Raw genomic sequence first — 24,869 nt, 5'->3', positions numbered from 1 at the left:
TGCAGTAGATGAGGTCTGAGCCAAGAATCGGCATCCAAGGCCCTCACCAATTGGATGGAGAATGGGAGAGAAACAGCATCCCAGGCCATGAAGCAATGTGAATAAGGAGCGGTGAGGAAAATAGACCAGGGCATAAAGGGAACTTCACACAACTTGGATCAATATAATGCAAGACAAGGCTAGCAAGTCTTATGGGCAAAGACAAAAATGTGAAGTTGTCTGCGTATATCTATAGGCAGGAGATTCAGGATGGTTTTACGGTTTTTAAGCAAGAAGTTGAATGTTCAGATTGACATTTTAAGTGACTCTGGGACCAATTTCTAGATAGAATAGAGAAGTTTGAGGTAGGAGGCAAAAGGCTTGACCCTTACTCATTTGTGATGTGACTCTGGGTTCAGGGAAAGAGGGCTGAGATCACTGGCTGCCTTTGATAGAGGGCTTTCCTTGGAGCAATGGCAAGAGCAAAGCTTGAAGAGTAAGTGAGAACACAGAGAACACACCCATTACAGTAACAACATGTCAGGATGGTTACCTTGCAGTTTTTCTCCCTGAGGGTTGTGGAAGTAGGTGAATAAGAAACGTCTTTACAACTCTCTGATATGGCATTTTATTCAAAGACCCCATACCTTAAAAGGCATCCATGAATTGTTACAGGATTGTAAGATGCCACACGTTTCTAATAGTCTTCCCACATAGTTTTAACCAAACAGTTTTCAAAATGTGATATCCCTGGACCAGCAGCCTCAATATCATCAACCGATTTGAGAAATGCAAATTCTCGGACCCAGCCCCAAAACCAGTGAATCATAAACTCTGAAAGTGGGGTCCATAATTTGTGTTTTAATTAGCCCTCGAGGTTAATTAATTCCTCAAGATGATTCTAAAGCATGTTAAATTTAAAAACCACCGGTCTAACTCATTCCAAAGATCACATTAACAGGTAAATTAAGTACAGGAACTAGTATCAATCCACTCAAGGCATTATGATAATATTTTTTCAGCAGTGTCACAATTGGAGTTATTTGTGAATGTCTATATCATATATTAAGTCAAATTATATGACGTCAAACAGCTCTGGTAAGGACAAACTTGAGTAAAACTTGCCATTTGCAATTTCAGGCATAATCAATCCCATGAATACAACTCGGTTATAAATAGAATCTTATTTACATTTTTCCACATCTATTTTATTAAGAATAAAACCATGGTTAGTAATCTGCTCTATCACTTTATTAACCCTGGTTGTCTTTGAAAAATAAAAAGAAATCAGATTTATTCTTTTTCTGGGGTTTACTAGGAAAACATACTCACCTAATAGTTTTCCCTTTCATTTTAATGAGACATTACCACTGTATTATATTACTATCTAACATAGATTGAGTGTTATCATGTGCCACGTACTATTTCAATCCTCGGAAAACTCTATAAAGTCAACAGAATTATCATTTACATTTTGTATATAAGGATATAGAGGCACAGAAGTGATAAGGAATGCATGCAAAATTCTTTACCTAGAAGGTAAGAGAGCCAGGATGATTGTTCCAGAATCCATAGTAGTGGTTTTTCTAAATAAGATTTAAAATTCATTTTTGTTTGTTTTGTTTGTTTAAATCAGGCTTAGTGAGGCATAATGTATAGACAGTGAAATTCACCATCTTTTATGGTCCAGTCACTACCCATAATTCATCCTTTTCCTTTACAACAGTGGTTCTCAAAGTTTGGTCCCCAGACTAGCAGTGTCAGCATCATTTGGAAACTTGTTAGTCTACCCCAGTCTTACTGAATCAGAAACTCAGGAGGAGATGAGATCCAAAGCACAAAGCATGTGTCATATTTGCTAAACTTAACATCAACAGTAATAAATCATGTTAATAGTGTATATCCTTGATATGCTGAAATGAAAATAGTACTTAACCTGTGGTGCTCCTCCCCAAAACTCACGACTCCAGTCTAACGATGAGAAAACATCAGACAAATCCCACATTCTACATTCTACTGACAATTATTCTTCAAAATTATCAAGGTCATCAAAAACAAGAAAAACAGTTATAGCCAAGAGGAGCCTATGAGACATAAGAGCTAAATGTAATCTGGTATCCTAGATTGGATCCTGGACAGAAAAAAAGATATTGAGTAAAAACTAAGAAAATCTGAATCAAATATGAACTTCAGTTAATAATAAGGTATCAATGCTAGTTTATTCACTGTAACAAATGCACGATAGTAATGCAAGATGTTACCAGAAGAGAAAATTGGGTTGGGTTATGTGAGAAATCTACTATTTTCACAATTTTTCTATAAATATGAAATTGCTCTAAAATTAAAAGACTATTAACATAAACAAGTATGAGATAATAATTCAACTTAAAAGTTAGAAAAAAGAATAATATATCAGAATAAACTTCAATATGCAGAACCCAATTATAAACAAGAGTAGAAAATGAAAGAGTACTTAGGGAGGAGAAACAAAAGCACACAATCTTTCTCTTTAAGATAAAGATTAAAATGGAAGAAATCAAAGCAAAATGGACAAAGATAAAAATATCACACGTATAAGCAATACTGGAAATGAGAACAAGTGATTTATAACATGAAAGTGATGAAGACATCTATGAACATCTTTTTGTCAGTAAATTTAAAAAAATAGATGAAATGGAGACATCCCTGACAAAATATGATTCTAATCAGCAACAAATACAAAGAAAACATCAAAAACATTGTTTTGATCACATTTCTTTAATGATTATTGAATACAATATTACAACATTAAGAAATTTAATAATTTAATAAGCAATTAAATAGTACTATAGCCTTTAAAGAAACTTAATAAGCAATTTAGTACTTTACAGAAAACAAGTATCAGATTTGACAGTTTCACAGGAGAGATCTATTAAATATTCAAAGAAAAAATAATTGTTGATACTTCAAATTCTGATGGTGTTGCAAGTGATATTCTCTTTAGTTCCAGTAGGAGGAGGTAAAACCTGAGGATTTTAAATGGAAGCATCAGAGAAGAAACATTGAAAGCTAAGGGGAAACCCAGACTTCAAGATTTAATTCCACACACCTTTGTGAAACATACTACAAGTCTTGAGGCAGTGCCGAGTTTTGCTTTCTAGGTTAGGTGCTTTCTGACCATTCTAAATGAAGATGTTTGAGTTTTGTGTCTGGGGAAGTGTGGTGGCAAAGCAATGTTACGTGAATGGACTAAGGGAAACTACCAAGTACTACCTCTCCTCCCTTCCACTTCCTTCTCCTCATCTTCTCTCTCTCTCCCTCTCTCAGTCTCCTTCTCTCTCTCTCTCACACACACACACACACACACACAGACCCCCAGGGAGACATACTCCCCTCTACCCTCCAGATTTGAGAAGGGACAATGAATTTATTTTTATTTTGATTCCCCCCTTTGATCATTAGGTGGCACCAAAGAGCAACATAATATACTCAGATAAATGTAAAGTCAGAGAAAAGCGGAACAGGTCCTGCAATCAATTATCTTTACTTAGGCAGGCAGGACTGGATTGAAATAATATTAAACAGATTTATTAAAATTTCCCGAAATATGACCTGTCAATCACTACAGATCATAGCAGAATACTTCAGTTAAAAATTCTACAAATCATGTGAATTATTTTTTCTTTGCTAGAAAATAAGCATTACTAATTTGAATTTGTCTAGATATTTCTATTATCAATGGATCAGGTCCTAGATATTTAAAATCATTAGGTGTTCTAGACATCAAAATACACAAATGAATTTGTTACCTTCATGCATGTCCTTATTTGTTTCCTTGAGTTTATGTCAAGGCTATGGGGTTAGGGATGAGTAGCTAATTCAATTTCCGTTCAATTTATATTTCAAGTGCTGTAAGTTGCTGATAAAACAGTGATGTCTGTCATTGCTCTCAAAGATTTCACAAATAAGAAGGGGAAGACAAAAGTGTAAGTAAGCAATTAAAATATGGTGCTGATAGAATATGCTGATCACGTGGAAATTAAACACTGTCCAAAAGACCTCAAAGGAGGGTCACCTACGCAGTGGAGGGGAAGTGGTGACAAAGCTGGGGTAGGCGAGGAAGCGCAGGGATGTAGTGCAGTAATAGAACACAGAAACCTTCCACGTGAAGGAAATAACATGCATAGGGATGGAGGAGTAAGAGCTTCATGCATTTTTGAAACCAAAAGAAGTTTGTTGTGGATGTGTCCTTCAGAAAAGATGAGTGTGCTGGTTGGTGAGAGGTGGAGCTTTCTTTAGCTCATATCATGCAGGGATTTATAGGTGAGTTTAGGTGACGAACGATTATCCTATAAGCAATGGGGAGACAGTGGAAAAACAGGTACCATGGTCAGCTTTGCATTTTGAGAGACTCGTTGTTGCTCAAGCGTGGAACGCAGATCAGAGAGGAACAATATTAGAGACAGTGAGAGGAGTGAAGAGACGAGAGGTCCAGTGAGTTGATGGTGGCTTACTATAGAGAGCAAAATGGAGTGTCTCATGTCAAGTAGGGTCCCATGTCAAGCAATGACACAAGCAGTTAAAGGTTCTGCAGCTACAAGACATTGCTGGGGCCAGCATCAGCTGACACCCAGGCAGAACCAGAGGAGGTCTGTAGGGGCCTGAAACCCATTAAATCCCTTTAAAACAGGGATGATTTTGGCAGCGAACTGTCAGACGTGACCTCTCTATGTCTGACCACTTAAAAAAGGCAGCTGCCACCCCAGGCTCTGCCCCCTTGCTCTCTGAACAGAACCGAGATCCTTCACTGCTTGAACATAAGAAGCAGTAAGTGCTGAGAGCTGACCTGGACCAAGATGACAGAGGCCTTATCTCAACTGTGTGCCCACAGACTGACTCCACCTTCGCTTCGTTAACTTCCTGCATCCTCCTGTTATCTCGATGGTTGTGTGGTTTATCTTATGCCCTGCTCTGTGTGCTGTGTAAGAAGCCAAGTTTAACCACATGGTAAAATGTTATAGAGCTTGGAATCCTGAACATGCTTTGTAATTGTGATTAACTTTGCTTTATGACTGAATAAAGCTGACATTGTGGAAAGACACAAGTTGTGTGTACACCTTCATAGCACGCTCATGACGCTCACCGAGACCTGGGACATTTGGTAGGTAGACCCAAAACCATTTAGAGATAGATTGGCAGTTGGGGAAAGAGATAGAGGTGTCTGAACTGAGCAATCGAGGGAAGGATCTAGAGAAACAAGAGTTAGGCTTGGGCAGAAGGTGGTATGTTCCTTTGAGACCCTGAGTTTGACATGCCTATAAGGCTTTCCTGATCTTTACCTCAGAGTTGGCTATGTGAGTGAAAGACTCTAACATCCATGCGTGTGTTATTTCCCTTACCCTCCATAACATTGCTGCAAAGTTCAACATACATATTCCTTTCTGAGGTCTCTTTAATCCGTCCAGTTCTTTCCATCCCCACCAACCTTCTTATTTAAGCATTACCATCTCTTATTTGGATAACTTCAAAAGGCTCTGAACTGGTCTACCTGTTTTCACTCCTCTCTGAAGCCAGAGTGAGCTTTTTTTTTTTTAAATTTATTTTATTATGTTAATCATCATCATCATCACATCATTAGTTTTTGATATAGTGTCCCATGATTCATTGTTTGCGTGTAACAGACTGAGCTAAAATCTTGTCGCCTCCCGCCATAATCCTACTTAAAACCTTTCAATAGCTTCCTGTTGTTCTCAGGATTAAGGCCAAATCCTTAAATTGGCCTACAAATCCCTGAACGGCCAAGCTCATATATCATACATCACGTTTCTGCTTCCCATTCCCCCATTCGCCTCCACTCCAATAAACAGCCGGTCCTGTCAGTCATCAGCTGCCTCTTGATCTTCCCTCAACAGGCTTTGCAGGTCACGCTCTGTTTTTGCCAGAAATGCTCTTCAATACTCATTTCAATTCTCTCATTTTATTGACTGCAGCTGTTAAAGCCAGTTCCTCAGGAAAGACGCTTTTACTGACCTGTCTAGATCAAGCACCTCTTTCACAGCTCCCAGAGCCCCATGCACCTCTCCTTTGCTGAACAGGTCAAAATTGCTCTTTTGCATATGTTTATGCTGATCATGTCTCCTGACCCACTAAGTGTCAGCTTTCATGAGGACAAGACTGAGTCTGACTTTAACTCATCTTTGGATTTCTAGAACTTAGTCTGATGTTGGCAGATGGTGAACACACACTTCTTACTTGTTGAATGGAGAAATGAACCGGCGAGGTACAGAGCATACTTCATATACAGATGTGAAGCTTAAGAAACAAGTCTGCATGGGTCATATGATTCAGGTGTCTTTAAAATAAAAATAATAATCACAGTCATGGAAGTAAATCTGATCACTCAAGAAATGCACGCAGAGTGGAAAAGAAAGAAAGAAAGATAGGAAGGGAGGGAAGAAGGAAGAAAATCAAGGCTGTATTGATCACTATTCTCAGTTGCTGACATAAAAACCTATTACATGTTTAAGCAAGGAAAAGAATGTATTGAAAGATTTTTAGTAGTTTACAGAATTTGGTTCAGAGATCCAGGTCTAGCACTAGACAGGAGCAGCGCTAAAACCTCAAACATGGCATTTCTAGGGAAAACACTGAAGCTCACACAGCATATGCCAGCCCCTTGAGGACTTATAGTTCATTTAGGCAATACTGGAGAATAAACACCAGAAGGTCTGCCACCCCAGCCAGCAAAGAGCTAGAGCCCTCAGTCATCATCCTCACTAAGAGGTTAATTCCCCAGATAGCTGCTTCTTCGTGTTCACTGAATTTCCACCTGTAGTACCTTGAGAGTGAATCTGATGGGCAGGACCTAGGTCACATGCCTTGCAGTATCTAAAGAGGCTCACAAAGTAAACTTTTAGGTTTCCACCATGAGAAGATGAGGAGTCATAAGATGAGAAATTAGCAAAATATATAGATAGCATTCCAAAGAAGTTGAGTATCACTCACACATAAGAAATATCTCCTACAATGGCTCATAAAAAAAAAAAAAGAAAACAACCCTGAAAATATCAATATATAAGAGATGGTTAAGGAAATAGAGCCAGCTAAGGAAACTAGGGAGAGAAGAGGAAAATTAGAAGGATGTGTTCTTAGGGACGACATATGAAGAGAGTGTTCTTTGAAAGTAGGAGAATGAGTGACACAAATACTGCACAGAAATTTAGCAGGAGAGTCTAGGAGTATGCATTGGGAACCAACCAGAAGGAGGTCATTAGTGACTCCGGAAGAGGCAGTTTCTGGGGATAATGAGGCAAAGGGCAAATTTATAGTGCATAAGGAATGGGAGGAAGAATATAAGCAGCGTAAGTGTAGGACATTATTCCAAGAAACTTTTGGAACCCTAGCAGTAGGATATGGGATTAAAGAAACCTTTGTTGTTATTGTTTCTTCCAAAGAAATTCACAGTCCTGGAAAAATAAGTAAATAGACAATATAGTGAGATACGTGTTGTGATAAGAATAAGCATGAGAGGTTAAGAGTACAGAGGAGAGGCACGTAAATAGCTTTAGGGATTATTGAAGGTTTGGGAGTTTAGGCAGGAGAGTGACATTTTCATATTTAAGCTTTAGATACATTACAGAAGCTGCAGGATGAAAAAGTCAAGTCCAGTCAGGAGGTTACTCCAGCAAATGGAGAGAGATGGAGGCTGTGTGAAGGTGGGGATTACATTGAAGAGAATGGAAAAGAGGCTGATTTGCAAGAGACTAAACGGGTAGCTCTGATAAATTTGTATTTAACTGAATGTAGGGGTGACTGAAAAGTGACGATTCAAAGATCCCTTGGCCTCCTGAGGACATTCATTGTTAAGAATAGTATCAAAAGAGGGTGCCTGCCTGGCTCAGTTGGAGGAGCATGTGATTCTTGATCTCGGGTTCAAGAGTCTTGAACTCTCAGGGAAGTTCAAGTCCCACATTGGGTGTAAAGATTACTTTAAATAAATAAAATTTAAAAAAATAATAGTACCATAAAGGATACAGTTTTACTAACCCAGCTGACTAATAAAATACATGATTTTCTTCCTTAAATTTCTATTTATTTAACATGTCATATTATGTTGTATTAAGATGTAATTCCTCTTATTTCAAGCGAATAATTTAATGTTTAACAGGATAGGTTCCAGGATATTTCAAACTCTTGTATGTTTTGTGTTTTTTGTTTTGTTTTGGTTTGGTGTTTTTCTTTTTTAATCACAGTCACCTGGAGAATTCAGGGGAGTGTGAGGGTGCTATTCATTTCTAAGAAGAAGGCTCAAGAGATATTAACAAACCAGATGAGAAAAGTATGTGTCCTTGAGTTGTTGAATTGTGATGGCCTTGTATTTGAATGTTTTCTCTTTTCCACTGACAAAAGAAGTTGCTATTGCAAATATAGTCATTATATATCATGGTACTGTTAGCTCTGAGGCTGCATATCTAGGTTCAAATCCTGGCTTTGCCACTTTCTATCTTGCCATGGACAAATTGTTCAACCTCTCTTAGACTCAGACTCCACATCCACAAACTAGACATAATTTCATAGGTTGTTATAAGGATTAAGAGGCATAATTTATGTAAAATACTTGGAACTTTAATTATTCAACAAACATGTATTATTTTAATAAACAATCTAATGGTATTTTTTTTTTGTTTTAGGTGCATGGAAGAGAATACAATATAATCATTAAAACTTTGGAGATTTTCCAGTAAAATTTCCAATACACACACACACAGACACACAAACACAAGTGACTAATATCAATATAATCTCTATATCTACATAGACCATACAAATGTGTCATTAAATATAACACACACACATAAATTACATACATATGCATATACATATATATATATCATATAAATAAACCTAAATTACTTTCATCTAATGTCTAATACTGACAGTCCTATAGAGACATAACAAGATTTACCTTCTCAACTTAACTCCATAATACCTACCTACCATTTATGTATCAAGTTTCTGTTCTGATTCTATTCTGTTCATCAAGCTTTCCTGAATATTCTAACTGGAAATACATTATCTCTATTCTATATGGTGATAAGATCTCTTGGAATGCTTATCTTCTTCTACTTTTATTATAGCTGATGTTGTGCTCATTTATCTCCCTTCCTATACTCTAGTCTCTACAAAAATAAGGTCCATATTTTAAAATATCTTTGTATAATTTGTACAAAAATTTGCAGTCTAGATCATTAATAAGTATTTTTGAATACATAAGTAAATAACTAGCACTTTAGTCGGACTTTGTGCAGACTCAAATTTCTATGGGTCTAGGCAGTTAACAACAAAAGGAAATGAATGAAGCAGGCTGCGTATAACTTACGAGGGTCTAGTAGTAAGTGTGTTAAATGAAAGTGCATGCCCTCTATAAAGCACACACTCACAACCCAAGCTCTGTCAGTTTAGCCCTGTAGGAATGTAGACCCAGTTTTGTCAAGTTATCTACTGTAATCTAGAGGGGCTACAATTACTGAATTATGTATGAAAGTTTTTTAATGTTGCAAACATTTAAATGTTTCAGGTGAAAGGAAATATTCGGCCTTTGGGATACTAGATAGCCATATTAGATACTGTAAAGTATGCTGAGTAAGGCAGAGGTTCGAAAATTTATCCTCCCTATTTCCTCTCCTTCTGCTTTCCCCCCATGACTCCTATTTCTGATGTTCTTTCTTCTAAATTACCACATCCTCTAACATATTAAATTCCCTTCTTTTCCCATCTTTGATATTTTCCGAATTTGAGCCCAAATGCATAGGTAAGCCTATTTAGGATCATTATGACCATTTAGCCACTCATAAAATCAAATACCTGATGCAAAGAGGTGGTTACAAAAGGGTAATTTGAGGATGAAGTCTCAAGGGATCAAGGAAGACTTGGGATCATCAGTTAAATTGGGGGGATGAAGCATAGTACAAATTTCATCTGGTTAGTAAGGGGAAAGGATAGGTTTGAACCCCACGGACCAAACAATGCGATCAGGACAAAATACATTTTAAGAATGAAGAGCTAACTGGCGCCGGGATGGTTCAGTCAGCTAAGCGTCTACCTTTGGCTCCAGTCATGGTCCCAGGGCCCTGGGATAGAGCCCTGCATGGGTCTCTCTGCTCAGCCGGGAGTCTGCTTCTCCCTCTCCCTCTACCCCTCCCCCCTGCTCGTGCTCTCTCTCGAGCTCTTTCTCTCAAATAAATAAATAAAATCTCAAAAAAGAGGGAAAAAAAAGAAGAACTAAGTCCAAAATCAAAAACTCGGTGAAACTAATTTCTGATTGAGACTGCCAGGGGCCTCAGTAGCTACTGTGGTTCCATGCTAGCCATTTACTGGTTTGATATTTACTGGTTAGGTATGATGTATGGTTGCTAATTAGAAATTTCAACCATATTTAACAACCACAATTTTTTTATGAATATTAAATATAAATATCACTTTCAGAATATATTTTCAAAATGCAAGTGTCTTTTTTCCCATTACCTAAGCCATTGATCAGTGCCCATATTCTATATCATAAGACATAATAGTATTATCTATTATGATCAACGTTTTTCTGTGCCTCTGTTTCTTTTCCAAATATTAAAAAATTAAATATAGATTTTTTTTCTGAGCTCAATATGGCTTCAAATCCTGAGAAGGATAAGTATTTATAAGGTGTGCCAAATTATATTTTTAACTGTGAGAACTGATATATCAATATTAGCAGATCAGTAGCAGAACTGAATTCCATTACACTATATAATTCAATTAGATAATACTTTTCTAGTCCTTTCCTCTCCAGTATTCTGAGATTCCAAGTTTAAAGAGCACATGTGAAATGATTACACTCTGCCTTTTGATTATAGTGTAATTAGTCTGTGGTATAGAGTCAAAGACTAGTGTGTTCTTATTCAAATTTACACATTAATCTTGGCTGAAGAAAGATTTTGACACCATAGACCTCATGTCACTGAAATATGCTTAGCAAAGAATTCCCTGGTTCTAAGTCTACCTTTATTTAAATAGTTGCCAGTTAGTTCAAAACATTTCTTGAGGGGCGCCCGGGTAGCTCAGGGGGTTAAGTGTCTGCCTTCTGCTCAGGTCATGATCCTTGAATCCTGGGATCAAGCCCTGCATCCAACTACCTGCTCAGTGGGGAGTCTGCTTCTCCCTCTGCCCTTCAGCCCACTTGTGCTCTCTCTCTCTCAAGTAAATAAATAAAATCTTTAAAAAAAAAAAAAGCATTTCTCGGAATTGTACAGTGTTTATTTTCCAGGCACTTTATCTGTGACATCTTAATTTCCCAGTGCCTAGTTTTAATCTTTTTTATTATTCCAAACTCATGAATGATTATATGCCAAAAAACAAACACTATTTTCCTCATCATTTATCTATATTTTAATGCTTTTTTATAAAACTCATATAATTTTATAAAGAAATATCCATAAACTTAACATATTTAGAGATCACAAAGCAATTAGTATACTCCTGAAATGTACACATCTAAACACTAACTTTGGGGGAGCCTGGGTGGCTCAGTCGTTAAGCATCTGCCTTCGGCTCAGGTCATGATCTCAGGGTCCTGGGATCCAGCCCCACATCGGGCTCCCTGCTCAGCGGGAAGCCTGCTTCTCCCTCTCCCACTCCCCCTGCTTGTGTTCCCTCTCTCGCTGTCTCTCTCTGTCAAATAAATAAAATCTTTAAGGGGTGCCTGGGTGGCTCAGTCATTAAGCGTCTGCCTTCAGCTCAGGTCATGATCCCAGGGTCCTGGGATCGAGCCCTACATCGGGCTTTCTGCTTCGGCAGGAAGCCTGCTTCTGCCTCTCCCACTCCCCCTGCTTGTGTTCCCTCTCTTGCCACGTCTCTAGAGAGAGCCAAATAAATAAATAAAATCTTAAAAAAAATAAATAAACACTAACTTTATTTTTTTAAGTTTTCATATAAATTCCAGTTAGTTAACATACAGTGTATTATTAGTTTCAGGAGTACAATATAGTGATTCAACACTTCCATGCATTGCCCAGTGCTAAACACTATTTAAATCAATAGCAGAAGCCAGAAAGGGAAAACTAAATTTGGTTTCTTAGAATAAGAATAGACTTGTAAGGCATGGCATATTAATATAGGGCAAAATAGCCTTTATATTATTTAAGAATCTCTAAATTACCATTTGGTAACCATATTTTATTTTTTTAACTATTGAAATTCTATTTATTGGCTATATACTCTGGGTCAAGCCCTTTTTTAGGTACTTAGGATACATTATTGAACAGCACTGGCAAAGATGCCTATCTTGTAGTACTTGAATTCTATAGGGATGTAGCAGAACATAAACTTTTAACAGACATAATACAAATTATACATTACATTAGAATATGGTGCAGCCTGTTGGAAAAAAAGAGCTTGGGACACCTGGGTGGCTCAGTAGGTTAAGTGTCCGACTTGATTTTGGCTCAGGTCATGATTTCAGGGTTGTGAGATCCAGCCCCGCCTTGAGCCCCATGTTGGGCCCTACACTCCGCTTGCTCAGCTCGGAGCCTGTTTGAGATTCTCTCTCTCCCTCGCCCCCCGCCCGGCTCATGCATGCCTCTCACACGCGTGCACGTGCACTCTCTCACATTAATTAATTAATTAAATCTTTTTAAAAAAGAAAAGGAAAGAACAAAGCAGGCTGGCGGGGATCAGAATGATAAGATGGTCAGGGAAGAAGAAAGCTGTGAAGGCCTCTTGTGAGAATAAGGCGCCTGCCACACAGAAGGCATTTGTCAAATGGCAAATGTAATTCCCTTTGCTACCAATTTATTTACGACTTCAGGTAACAGAGTATTTCTGCAAAATTAGGTCTATCTAACACCAGGGTAAACAACGTTTTCTGAAAGAATAGATTCGATCACATGGACTCATATTTCAAGAGTTATCACCCTTATTTTGTTATTTCCAAGTTCTAGGATTAAGTATATGCATGTGAAATTGTATCTGTTTGGTTTTAAATAAATACTAAAGGGCTATTCGTGTTTATCTACCATCCTAACAAAGTCTGGAACCTAATTCTGAGTGGCAAATTTTTCGGCCAATAGCACAATTCAAATTTTAATTATGGTATCATCAATTGGGTTCATCTCTGCAGTTCAACTTATTATAACAAAATAGTTAAATGGTCTTCATAGAATGCTGACTAGAACTTTCAAAAGATTACCATGGATTACGTCTCTTATTATTTTTTGTATCTCTTCTCACCTTAATTTCCTGCTTTCTTCATTGGCTAACACATACCAAGTTTCAGGTTATTCATCATTAAATGATTGAATCATTGAATATTTCTGGTTGCTAAAAATGACATGCGTTAAAGGGGGAAAATACGTGAATAGCTATTGTTTGCACAGTATTACCACATTCGCTTTACACCTCCAACCTCAAATCCATAATTATGGATCGGTAGTTGCTGTCTCTGAGACACAAAAATCATGGTGTATCTCAATCCAGGAAATGTAATACTTCCAAGTTTTTAATATATTTATTTCCATATCTGTTTAGAAATATTGCATCTCTATCAGATGCAACATACTTCGAGGGTGACAAGAACAAATAATGTTTAACCTTCCAGGGAAAGAAGGAGAGAGGAGAATAAGAAGGAGAGGGAGGAGGAGGAGGAGGAAAGGAAGGGAGGGAGGGTGGGAATAAAGGAGAAAAGGAGAAGTTTGAAGAGAGGTTACACAAATTTCTCATTATAAATGTTACAGTTCTTTAAATACCTTAGTAGAAGTTCAATGTACTGTAAAAGTTGAGAGTGAGCATAAACTGCTTCCTACTGAAGCAATCAGGGAGATGAGAACACAGCTATTCGTCAAGGGGAAAGGAGGAGCCAAGAAGAATGAATTTAAAGTTATCGAGCACCTCCACTTTTGTGATGTATTTCCAGATCTTTCATTTTCTTTTACTTCCCTTCATCTGTATAACGACACCAGGAGTCATCATTATCCTCACCTCCACTTTTCAGTAGAGATTCATAAACTCTAACTTCCCAAAGTCACACAGTGTGTTTTCTCTTTTTCAAAGACTATTATTTTTTCAAAATATCTTAATGAGACACCATAAAATCACATCCTGTGTCACCGTAGGAAATTGAGACCCCCTCCAGAATATTGCTGGTGGTTTTTCTAAACAGTTTAAAATCCTCATTCTGAACTGATGATTGCATCAAAACTTCTTCATGTTGGATTATTCTTATTGTATTACTTTCGTCTAAGCATGAACACATGCTTTCTCTGCTCCCAGAGGTGTAAATTACACAAGGCTGTTGACTTTGTCAGGATTCCCTTACCACATAATAATGTCAAAGGGGACTACGGTGCAGGGGAAAGAAAAACAAAACAACAACAAAATAAAAACCTCTGAGACTAAATGATCATAAATGATCCTGACATCCATTAGCTAAACTCCAACAGAAAATCTTTCACAAGACTTCATTTGTCTTGGCACCAACCAGCTGTCATATGCTGTTGTTTGCCTCTTTTGAAATCAGAGTAACTCACATCCTGTCATACTTAGCTAGTTTCAAGGCCCCGTATCCCTTGTCCTAAGGTGCCTAATGGAAGCCAAAAATGAACTAGCATGTTAATATGTTAATATGTTTTCACCCTTAACAGATGTTCTTTCACATCATTTTACAAAACAGTTCAACACCCCTTTAACCTAAACTTTACCAGTCAAGATTTTGCTAAGATTTTACAAAACTAAAGGAAACTAAACACATTTTTAGGAATGACAAAAGAAAGAAAACTGTCTGCCTTAAAATTATATGAAAAACGACTTTTCTGTGTACCTAACTATGCCACTCTATGGAGCTTGATGCTGAACTGAGGTCTATGTTATTTCAGATCTCATTCTTTTTTCATTAAGTTACTTCTTTCACATGAAGGTAAGTATATTTCAATAGTTTGGTCAAGAGTCACAAAGGCAGCGAGGTGGAAAAAAACCAAAGTTTGAGAAATAGCAATCGGCCAGTTGAATGATGCACAGGTTATGTTAAAAACAATATTGTGAGAATTGGTTGGAAAGATAATTTCAGTTTCACTCCATATGTGAATAATTAAAACTAAGATATTTGGACATAATTCATCAGGTGCCATGTAGCCAACAAAATGGAAACTTGGGAGAATAAAAGAAGCTAGATGTGAAAGTTCCACTGCCTAATGTAGGAAATAGAGCTGTATCATTTGTGTCCAAATCGCCAGCTTGGAGCAGTATCTGTTCATCCATGGCATCCCATGTAACTGCACACCAATCCCATTGCCTTCGTTCCGACTTTTTTTTTTTTTTTAAAGATTTTATTTATTTATTTGTGAGAGAATGAGAGACAGAGAGCACGAGAGGGAGGAGGGTCAGAGGGAGAAGCAGACTCCCCGCCGAGCAGGGAGCCCGATGCGGGACTCAATCCCGGGACTCCAGGATCATGACCTGAGCCGAAGGCAGTCGCTTAACCAACTGAGCCACCCAGGCGCCCCTCGTTCCGACTTTTGAACAAATAGTCTATATATTGTCCAGACACTAGTGAAATGTTCTCTTTTTGGATTTAGCACCTACTCTATCTTTGCCATAGTAGATTGGAGGGTTCAGATTGTCCTTTGCTTCCCAAGATTGCCCCGGACTACCTACCCAGTAGCCGTGGACAGAAAATTGAAAAACAAATGAAACAGTGTGCCTTCATTTTAGAAAAGTTATGTTAAATTAGTATGCTTAAGTGTTCAGTTAAATTTTTTAAGAAAATTTTATCTCTTCAATTTAAAAATTTTTTTTATCTCTTTAATTTTTTTCAACTATGGCTTCGAGTTTTCCTCAGAAAGGTCTGTGTGCCCTATTGTTTCATTATATTCCTTATCCAGTTTCTTGACCTACTTTAACTATAGAATGAACTGGGCTCAAGCACAGATATATATCCATGTTTTTGCTTGTAATTTTAAGTCCTCTCCCTCATTGCTCTAGTTCTTTCAGACTTCTTAGTAGAACACCAAAATTTGGAGATGAAATTTTATTATTTTAATTCAGCATAATGTACACGATAACATAAAAAGTCAGGATGAATTTTCTACTTTTCCCTTCCCAGGGTATATGCCAATGACATGATCTTCATCTTAATACCATCCAAAACTTCAATGAAGCCTCTGACATTGCTGCTTTGTTAGAAACAAGCAACAATCAATAGAATAAAAAATTTGGATTAGATTAGAAACATTTATTTAGGTATTGCTAAATTACCTTTCTAAAAGAGAATATGTGTGTGTGTGTACGTGTGTGTATACATATATATCTTTTTTTTCTTAGTGTTCTTTGTGAAAAGGGGAGTATTATGGTCCTACTAGTAAGCCTAGACATTTATGCTCTTGGTCCTTGGTTTTTGTAAGATTTGTAAGATTTCCCATTTCAAGAAATTGGAAAATTATTAACTAAATTCCACGTTTAAAAAAATTAACTAACTCAATGGTGTAAAACCTAGCATCTTGGCAATCCAGGTACATTTGATAGATTACAAAATTTTTCCTAAGAAAAATATGATCATTGTACAATGTTTTTGTATTGTGTGAGTTTATGGATATTACTTTTGCAGGGAAGATCAGCATTATCTCTGCAATATTTGCCAGAAAACTTCGTGGTTTTTTTTTTTTGTAAAGATTTTATGCAAGCACACAAGCAGGGGGAGGGGCAGAGGGAGAGGGAGAAGTAGACACCCCACCCAGCAGGGAACCTGAGGCAGGACTCAATCCCAGGACCCCGAGATCATGACGCCAGCTGAAGGCAGTTGCTTAACCAACTGAGCCACCCAGGCGCCCCCAGAAAACTTTGTTTTAAAAGTTAAAGAATATGCTATAAAGTGGATTAATAACCTCTACTCTACTTTTTGCCTATGCAACATAATTTTATTGCTGTTTTATGTGACTATAATATAGAATAGTTCTATTACTATGAAAATATCACATAAAATTCTGTTACTGTTAGAATGTTACAGCTGGAATGTTCTTCTGAATACTAAATTTAAGGGACCAAAAATGAGTACTAGGACATTAAATCTCCATAAGCAATTTTATCATATATATTCTTTTGACCTTCTGTTCTCAAGGACTATGATCTCAGTATTTTAATAGGTCTTCTTTTCATGCATTTATTCATTCATTCAACAGTAACATATTAGTTGAATCTACCTGTATAGTAATTGACATATATTGAATAATTACTGATTTGTTTTTATTACCATCAGAATTATAATTTCTTTCAGCTATGAGATAATACAACCTACAGACTACAACAGATCCTGGAAAAGTAAAGTTCTGTATCATGTCATGCAAATTCTCAAAGCTCTTAGTCTGTGTTCTAGTCTACATTTGGATTACAACATGGTGAAAGAATACTCTATATCTTGGAAACCCTCAACTTGCTAACTAAAACTTTTTTATCCCACTGGGGGATTCATCATTTTATTTCAGAATAGCCAGTGAAAATGTATTTGACAACCTGAGAATGGACAACATAAACCACTGAGAAGCTGGGAAATCACTATCAAAACAGAAGTCTGTGCAGAACTTGTAGCAACAGGTGAGAATGTGTAATAATCAAAGCAAATAATTTATTTAAAAAAATAAGATGCATCAACAGGTCTCTTTCTAATTATCTGTACTGGTATTTCCCCAAATTTTCAAGGACCTGCAGTTGGTAGGTCAAAAAAGAAAGAGTTCCTTTATCAAACATGTTTTGGAAATACTGCACTGTGTAACCTTTCTCTTGGAAATTTGTAAGAAAGATTAGTGAGTTAAAGGATCTGAAAACTTTTGTAGTAAAAAAAAAAGACTTTGATATAAGATTTTACTTATTTATTTGAGAGAGAGAGACAGATAGTGACAGAGATAGCGAGAGAGTGCACAACCAGGGAGGAAAGGGTGCAGCAGGCTTCCCGCTGAGCAGGGAGCCCTGGGATCATAACCTGAGCCAAAGGCAGACGCTTAACTGACTGAGCCACCCAGGCACCCTGACTTTGATAGTCTTTAACCAACACTTACCAAATATGTTTGATCACAGATCTCTTTTTTTCCCTTTACCTGGTAACATTTTGCAAAGTGTTATTTAGTTTACAAAATGCAGATTCAGAGTTATCAGCTGAATTCTGAAGAGAAAAATATGCTAACTTTCTCAAGATTGCTAGAAAACCACTGATTGTTCCACAACTTTATTTATTTTATGCAGGATTCTTAAAGTGAAATAACACTGCCAAGAAAGAAGGCCCTTCTTGTGTCAAGCCTTGTAAGTTTCTCAAGGGTTATTAATCTTCTTGGAATTTGGAGAAAACCCCATCTTATGGTAATTACTTTCACAGTTATAAGGATAAGAAAAACTTTCCATAATAAATGCAATATATAAATACTGTTTTAGTGATTTCTTTTCATAGATTTGAAAAGCAGCTACATATATTCAAATCAAAGCACTTCTTGAACACGGTTTTTTATGAGATTGAAAGCCAGAAAGCCAGAAAATCATATATGATTTAAAGGGACTTCCAGTTTCTTTTGAGTTAATTAAAGTAATTAGAGTGAGAGTATTACTGCATAATATGAGAAGAACTCAGAAAAATGAAATTCAAACCCTAGCCTTATTATTTATTTCCTATCTATCTGGGGAGATGCATTACCTCTGTGTGTGGCACATATACTTCCAAGCATGTTGCTGGGTATTAAGATTAAGACAAAAAAGATTCCTGCCTACATTCTAATAGAGAATCCAGGAAATAAAAAGTGAATAAATATATATCACGATTAACAGATTATAAATAACATGCAGATATATGTTATCTATATTAAAATTTCCTTATGTGCTAGTTACTCTCCTTACTGATAAATGAAATTCTATCTATAACGTATGCATCCTGATTTGCTCCAATGCATCAAATATAGATGACTATAGAAATACAAAGCTATACCGATTGTTTGATTTATCAGTACAAATGAGATAATTTCCATCCATGTTTGGGTAGGGTTTATATTATGTAAATCTTCAAACGTCCACTATTAAATAGCCCTCTGAATTCCTTTTGGAAATATTTCTTTCCTCAGTTGTGTGTAGTCTTAGTGTGAGGGCATGTGCACATGCCTGATTCTCACTATGGAAGCTCAAAGAACCAGATTCTAATTCTTTATGTTTTGTTATAGCCAACATGACCCAAGCGGGATATTGGAATTGTGAATCTTGATCGAATAACCCCAAAGTGAAGACAAGTTTATATATTTTGGTCCAGCTGCTATATAGGGCTCAGACTATTCCAGCTAGATGGCCTTGTTGTTCTATCTTCTACCCTTAATATTAAATTTACTTAATATTAAATTATCCTTTAATTCTGAATCCTCCTCTTCAATAACTTCTTTTCTCAAAGTAGTCAGAGTTGGTTTCAGTGGTTTGCAACCAAGAACCAAATCCTCCTGGTGTTTGAAAAATTCCTGACTCCCTAGTTCTATAACAAATACAGGAAAATTTAGATGCAAAGAGAGAAATGATGACTAAGGTCCTGGAATTAGACAAAATGATGAAATTTCAAGTTAGACACATTTCTAGTCTTTCTCTGATCACATAGGTCCCATTATTTTGCCAATATCACCAAACACTGAATAACTTCATTACCCCAGGACCTCCCAAAGCAGTACACCCCCCACAAATCCACACAATCCAGCCACTTCCTTCTGCTACTAACCTTTCAAAATCTTTTCCTGTCCACCACACTCTAGGTGTCCTAAGGCTCTCACTGGCATAACTCTAATTTCTTTTAAATTACCTAGTCTAAAAAAATGAAACAAAACAAAGTTTACTGCATATAGAAAATTAATCTATATCTTAATAGGAGTGATTAGTTGAAAGATACTACCTTTACCAAAATTCAGAATTTAAAACAGGTAAAGTTGTAAGGCGGGGGGGGAGTCCATTATTATACTACATTATTATAGCTATATAGGGCTTGCTTATTTATTATATGTCTTTTGTTTGTTTAATAAATTTGGTATTTTTGTATGTTTTCAGTACTAATCCTAACATTTCTATATTTATAGGTCCCTTCATCCAGAATTTTGGATGAAAGAGAGTAAAGTCATAAAATTAAAGAAAGTAACTGAAAGTAATGCAAAAAAGCAAGGACTATAGCTTAACCAATGATAGAATAGGAGGGAAAAAAAACACAACTAAAGAAGATAAAAAGAAGGAAAGCCTTTTCACAAATATAAGTTCATAGCCCATTTAATCCTTTTAAAAATTCTTCTTTGGGTATTTCTACCCCCTTTTTTTTTTATTGCTTCTTTCTAGCCTTCATTTTAAGACTTTTCCTTTCTCATTTCTGTTCATATTAATGTACAAAACAAAGTCATGTGGTCCCTAAAACTTAACTCTAATTGACCAAAATGTGATAAAATTATGAATAAAACTGGGCGCCTGGGTGGCTCAGTTGATTAAGCAACTGCCTTCGGCTCAGGTCATGATCCTGGAGTCCCGGGATCGAGTCCCACATCGGGCTCCCTGCTCAGCTGGGGGGTCTGCTTCTCCCTCTGACCCTCTTCCCTCTCGTGCTCTCTGTCTCTCATTCTCTCTCAAATAAATAAATAAAATCTTAAAAAAAAAGAAATCATTAAAAATAAAAAAATAAAAAAAATTATGAATAAAACTGAAAGCCTTGATTCACAACTTTTTGAATAGTTCTGATAACTTTTTTGAGTGATTTCCTATTTAAAATTTTATTAAATGTTAAATTGTCACATTTACCATATTATTTTCTAGATGCCAAAAGACTGACAATTTCTTGAGTCATACTGAAAAACCCCTTTACTGGGTTTATTGATTTGGTGCTGTCATATCAATAATATTCCAAAACAGAGAAATTATTTATATGACAATTATCATTTTGCAAGGTAACCTGACTTTAGTCAATGACAAAGAGTTTTGGCATTCTATTCAGGTGGCACCTTCAGTCTTGTGTTTTGCTACCTCTCTCATTATTTTCCTTTTATTATTTTTTTTCCAGAGTTATCCATCAGAGAAAAGCTTGACCTCATTTTTGATGGTCTTTCTGGTATTCATCTCCTTCCTTAGTTTCTTCTTTCCCCAAATCAAGAGCCCAAAACAAGATCTGCAAACTTAGCTTGCTTAAAAAGATTCCCATCAAGTGGACTCTTGCGTACTTCAAAATGTCTCCGAACTTCAGTTTCAGAAACTTCAAAGGGCCTGTGATTTTATCCTCCTTGTAAGATAAGGAGACAGCTTGCCACAGAGATACTGCAGAAGACACTAGACTCCTGAACACAAGACAAAAAACTTTATTACACACAGCAATCACATCACCATAGAGTCTCAGATCTGCACTGGTTCTTCCTCCCCGTTTTTACCGTGAAGAGGGGCAGGTGATACCTGCATACACAGCAGGTGGTGTTACAGGGGAGGAACCCCACAAACTTCAGGATCTCAGTTTTTTCATAATGAGCAAGTAAGCTTACCTGATATTTACTCTGGAGAGAGCCATTATCTTTACTATAACAGCAAACAAGCCTGCCCTTTATTCTGAAGGAAGACTATCTTCCTAGGATTTTTGCTATAAAAACATTCTTGATAAGATAGAACAAAGGCGGCCAGTGTCTCTACTTGCAAGACATTCAGAAAAATAAAAGATCCATGGGGGACTGTTACTCAATCTTCTAGGAAGATAGACTAGATATTTCCTCTTTTTTTTTTTTTAAGAGGAGGGGAGGGGCAGAGGGATGCGGGGCTCAATCTAACACAACCCTGAGATCATGACCTGAGCCGAAATCAAGAGTCGCACCCTTCACCAACTGAGCCACCCAGGCGCTCCATGACTTTTCCTCATTTTTTCCTTAAATATTTTATTTATTTATTTATTTGAGAGAAAGTGGGGGAGAGGGGGCAGGGGCGAAGAGCAGAGGGAGAGGGGCATAATACAGAAAAAAAATTTTGATTTGTTTGATTATCTAAACATTGAAAACTCCTCAACATCAAACCCATCATAACATGAAAGGGCAAACTACATTTGTGAAAATATGTCCACAAAATTAATGACGAAAAGAAAAATTTTTGTAGATTAAAAATCTACAAAAATATAAAAGCATTCTTGAAGGGAAGGACAAAGAATATGAGATAATTCAAATGAGTAGACATGGTATGCATGTTACAACCATATGTTCATATCATAGCAGAAAGCAAAAACTAAACTCTGAAAATATAAATGCCCCTTTAAGGGTAGCTAAATAAATTGTAACGTGTCAATAAGATGAAATACTGTGGAGCCATTATAGAAGATTACATAGAACTATGGTTTTTCTATCTGTGGTCTATAGAGTGTAAAAGAGTCCCAGGGAGGGGTGCCTGGGTGGCTCAGTCATTAAGCCTCTGCCTTCGGCTCAGGTCATGATCTCAGGCTCCTGGGATCAAGCCCTGCATCGGGCACCTTGGTAGGAAGCCTGCTTCTCCCTCTCCCACTCCCCCTGCTTGTGTTCCTGCTCTCACTCTCTCTCTCTGTCAAATAAGTAAAATCTTAAAAAAATAATAAAATAAATAAAAGAGTTCCCGGGAAAGAAAAGGAGAATATTCCATTGGGTGGGGAACTATTCCAACCAAACAAATTCACATTTATCTAATTTAGGTTTTGAACTTTGAAGAACAGGATCAATTGCTTAAAATGTGTTAAATATTATAATATAACCTATAAATCTAAGGCAGTGTGAGAAAATGATGATATAAGAAAAGGTGGAAAAAACAGTTTATAAAATCAATGGAATTTACTATATACAACACTCATATATATAGCCAAAAACATACTCCACATTTTTTTTTTTTACCAATGACTGGTTATTTTGGGGTTGTGGGTTAACGGATTTTGTTTTTTTCTTATTGATTTTTAAATATTTTATAAATATTTAAATAGCCACTAAACTCGAATCTGCAACTGTCCTACAGAAGTGAAAGCTGTCACTCAAACTATATCTCACCTTACAAATTGAATATCAGGAACCTGTAAAACTGACCTCAGTGTTTCATTAATCTACTTGATTATGAAAATTTAAATAATAAAACACAGACTATGATAAGGTCATTTGTTGGATTCGTATCTAGAGCACAGAAAGACTTTTGGGGGTAAATTTTTAACAATAAAGTGCAGTACTTAAGAGGGAACACTTTGGAATAAAATAACCTGGTTCAAGCCAGATTAGCCATTTTTGTCTTAACCCAAGAAAGTTGTATAACTATTGTAAGCCTAGTTTCTCCATCTCTAAAATTGAAATAAAAATAATATTCACTTCCTTGGATTGTCATGTGAAAAATCTTCATAATGAGCAAATCTTTAAAATGTGCTAACACACACTGTACATTAACTAACTGGAATTTAAACAAAAAAGTGCCTAGCTTATTAAAAGTGCCTAGCTTATTAAAAGTGCTTAACAAGGGCACCTGGGTGGCTCAGTTGGTTAAGCGACTGCCTTCGGCTCAGGTCATGATCCTGGAGTCCCTGGATCGAGTCCCGCATCGGGCTCCCTGCTCGGAGGGGAGTCTGCTTCTCCCTCCGACCCTCCCCCTTTCATGCTCTCTCTCTCAGTCTCTCTCTCTCAAATAAATAAATAAAATCTTTAAAAAAAAAGTGCTTAACAAATGTCAGGTTGTATTTCTGTTGGAAGAATCTGCTTGCATTAGAAGACTGGCTCCACGCAGTGAATTGTGTAAGACTAATGAATCACAGACCTGTACTTCTGAAACAAATAATACGTTACATGTTAAAAAACAAAAAAAAAGAAGAAGAAGATAGTAGGAAAGGAAAAATGAAGGGGGGCGGAATCAGAGGGGTAGACGAACCATGAGAGACTATGGACTCTGAGAAATAAACTGAGCGTTCTGGAGGGGAGGGGGATGGGGGGATGGGTTAGCCTGGTGACAGGTATTAAAGAGGGCACGTTCTGCATGGAGCACTGGGTGTTATACGCAAACAATGAATCATGGAACACTACATCAAAAACTAATAATGTAATGTATGGTGATTAACATAACATAATAAAATTAAATTAAGAAAAAAAGAAGACTGGCTCTATAACCACCAGTACAGGGTAGTGAATGTCCTTCCTTGTCATGTCAGCAAAGTGCTTAGAAAAGAGAGAGCCTGAAGGCCAGAAACCTGGCATGTGATTTGTTGGACCAGGGCAGGACCGAACTCCTCTACCCTTCTCAGAGAGCTTGCAGGCAGAGGAAGAGGAAGGCCCTGGAGGTACTCGGGCTGGGACAATCAATGACCATCCTGATCTGAAACAACAAGAGGAAGTTAATGACATCCTGGAAAGAGCTGGGGTGGGAAGGGCTGGACAAAGGTGAAGAACACTGCAGAGCTTCACCTCCAGGCCCGGGGAGAGAGTGCCAGCCTTTCAGGCTTCTGCCTTCCTCCTAAGAAGGAGAGATTCTGGTTCTCAATACCAAGTCCAAGTTCCTGTTGGTACTGTGCAGTCTTCCGTGTCCTGCTTCAGGTCGGCGCAGTCACTTCCAACCATGGCTATTAACACACCTTCCCACCTCCCCTCTTCCCTCACCTCCTCAGCTCACACACCTCTACTCATCTTCCAAGACTCCCTTCTTGATCTTTTCAAGTCAAACAGAACACACCCTCTTTTGTGCCTTCAAAGTTCTTGTATTCCTCAACAACTATAGCACTTTTCAATACATAAAATTTAATAATTTATAAGTTTGTTTCCCCAACAGAGTTATTTTAGTTTTAATTCCTCCATCCACGTGTCATTACCACCACCCTCATCTGTCAGCCTCTCTCACTCCTCAACTTTCCAAATCTCACCCAGATACTAGTAGTCGTTTTAAATTTTTGA

General features: G+C 37.1%; 1 protein-coding gene across 1 annotated transcript in view; it reads right to left on the bottom strand.

Moving 5' to 3' along the window:
- LOC102733545 (sulfotransferase 1 family member D1-like) overlaps positions 1-24,539 on the bottom strand; it is an 84,585-nt gene extending 60,046 nt beyond the window's left edge. Inside the window, 3 exon segments of the mRNA XM_081813150.1 lie at positions 19,334-19,471; positions 21,136-21,293; positions 24,466-24,539. Of these exon segments, the coding sequence (XP_081669276.1) occupies positions 19,334-19,471; positions 21,136-21,293; positions 24,466-24,539 (370 nt within the window).
- Between the last annotated feature and the right edge of the window lie 330 nt (positions 24,540-24,869).

Source organism: Leptonychotes weddellii, chromosome 2 (assembly GCF_054177405.1).
Source record: "Leptonychotes weddellii isolate Sample4059 chromosome 2, ASM5417740v2, whole genome shotgun sequence".
NCBI lineage: Eukaryota > Metazoa > Chordata > Mammalia > Carnivora > Phocidae > Leptonychotes > Leptonychotes weddellii.
Note: the sequence above shows the minus strand (reverse complement) of the source record. Positions and strands in the feature narration are given on the sequence as shown.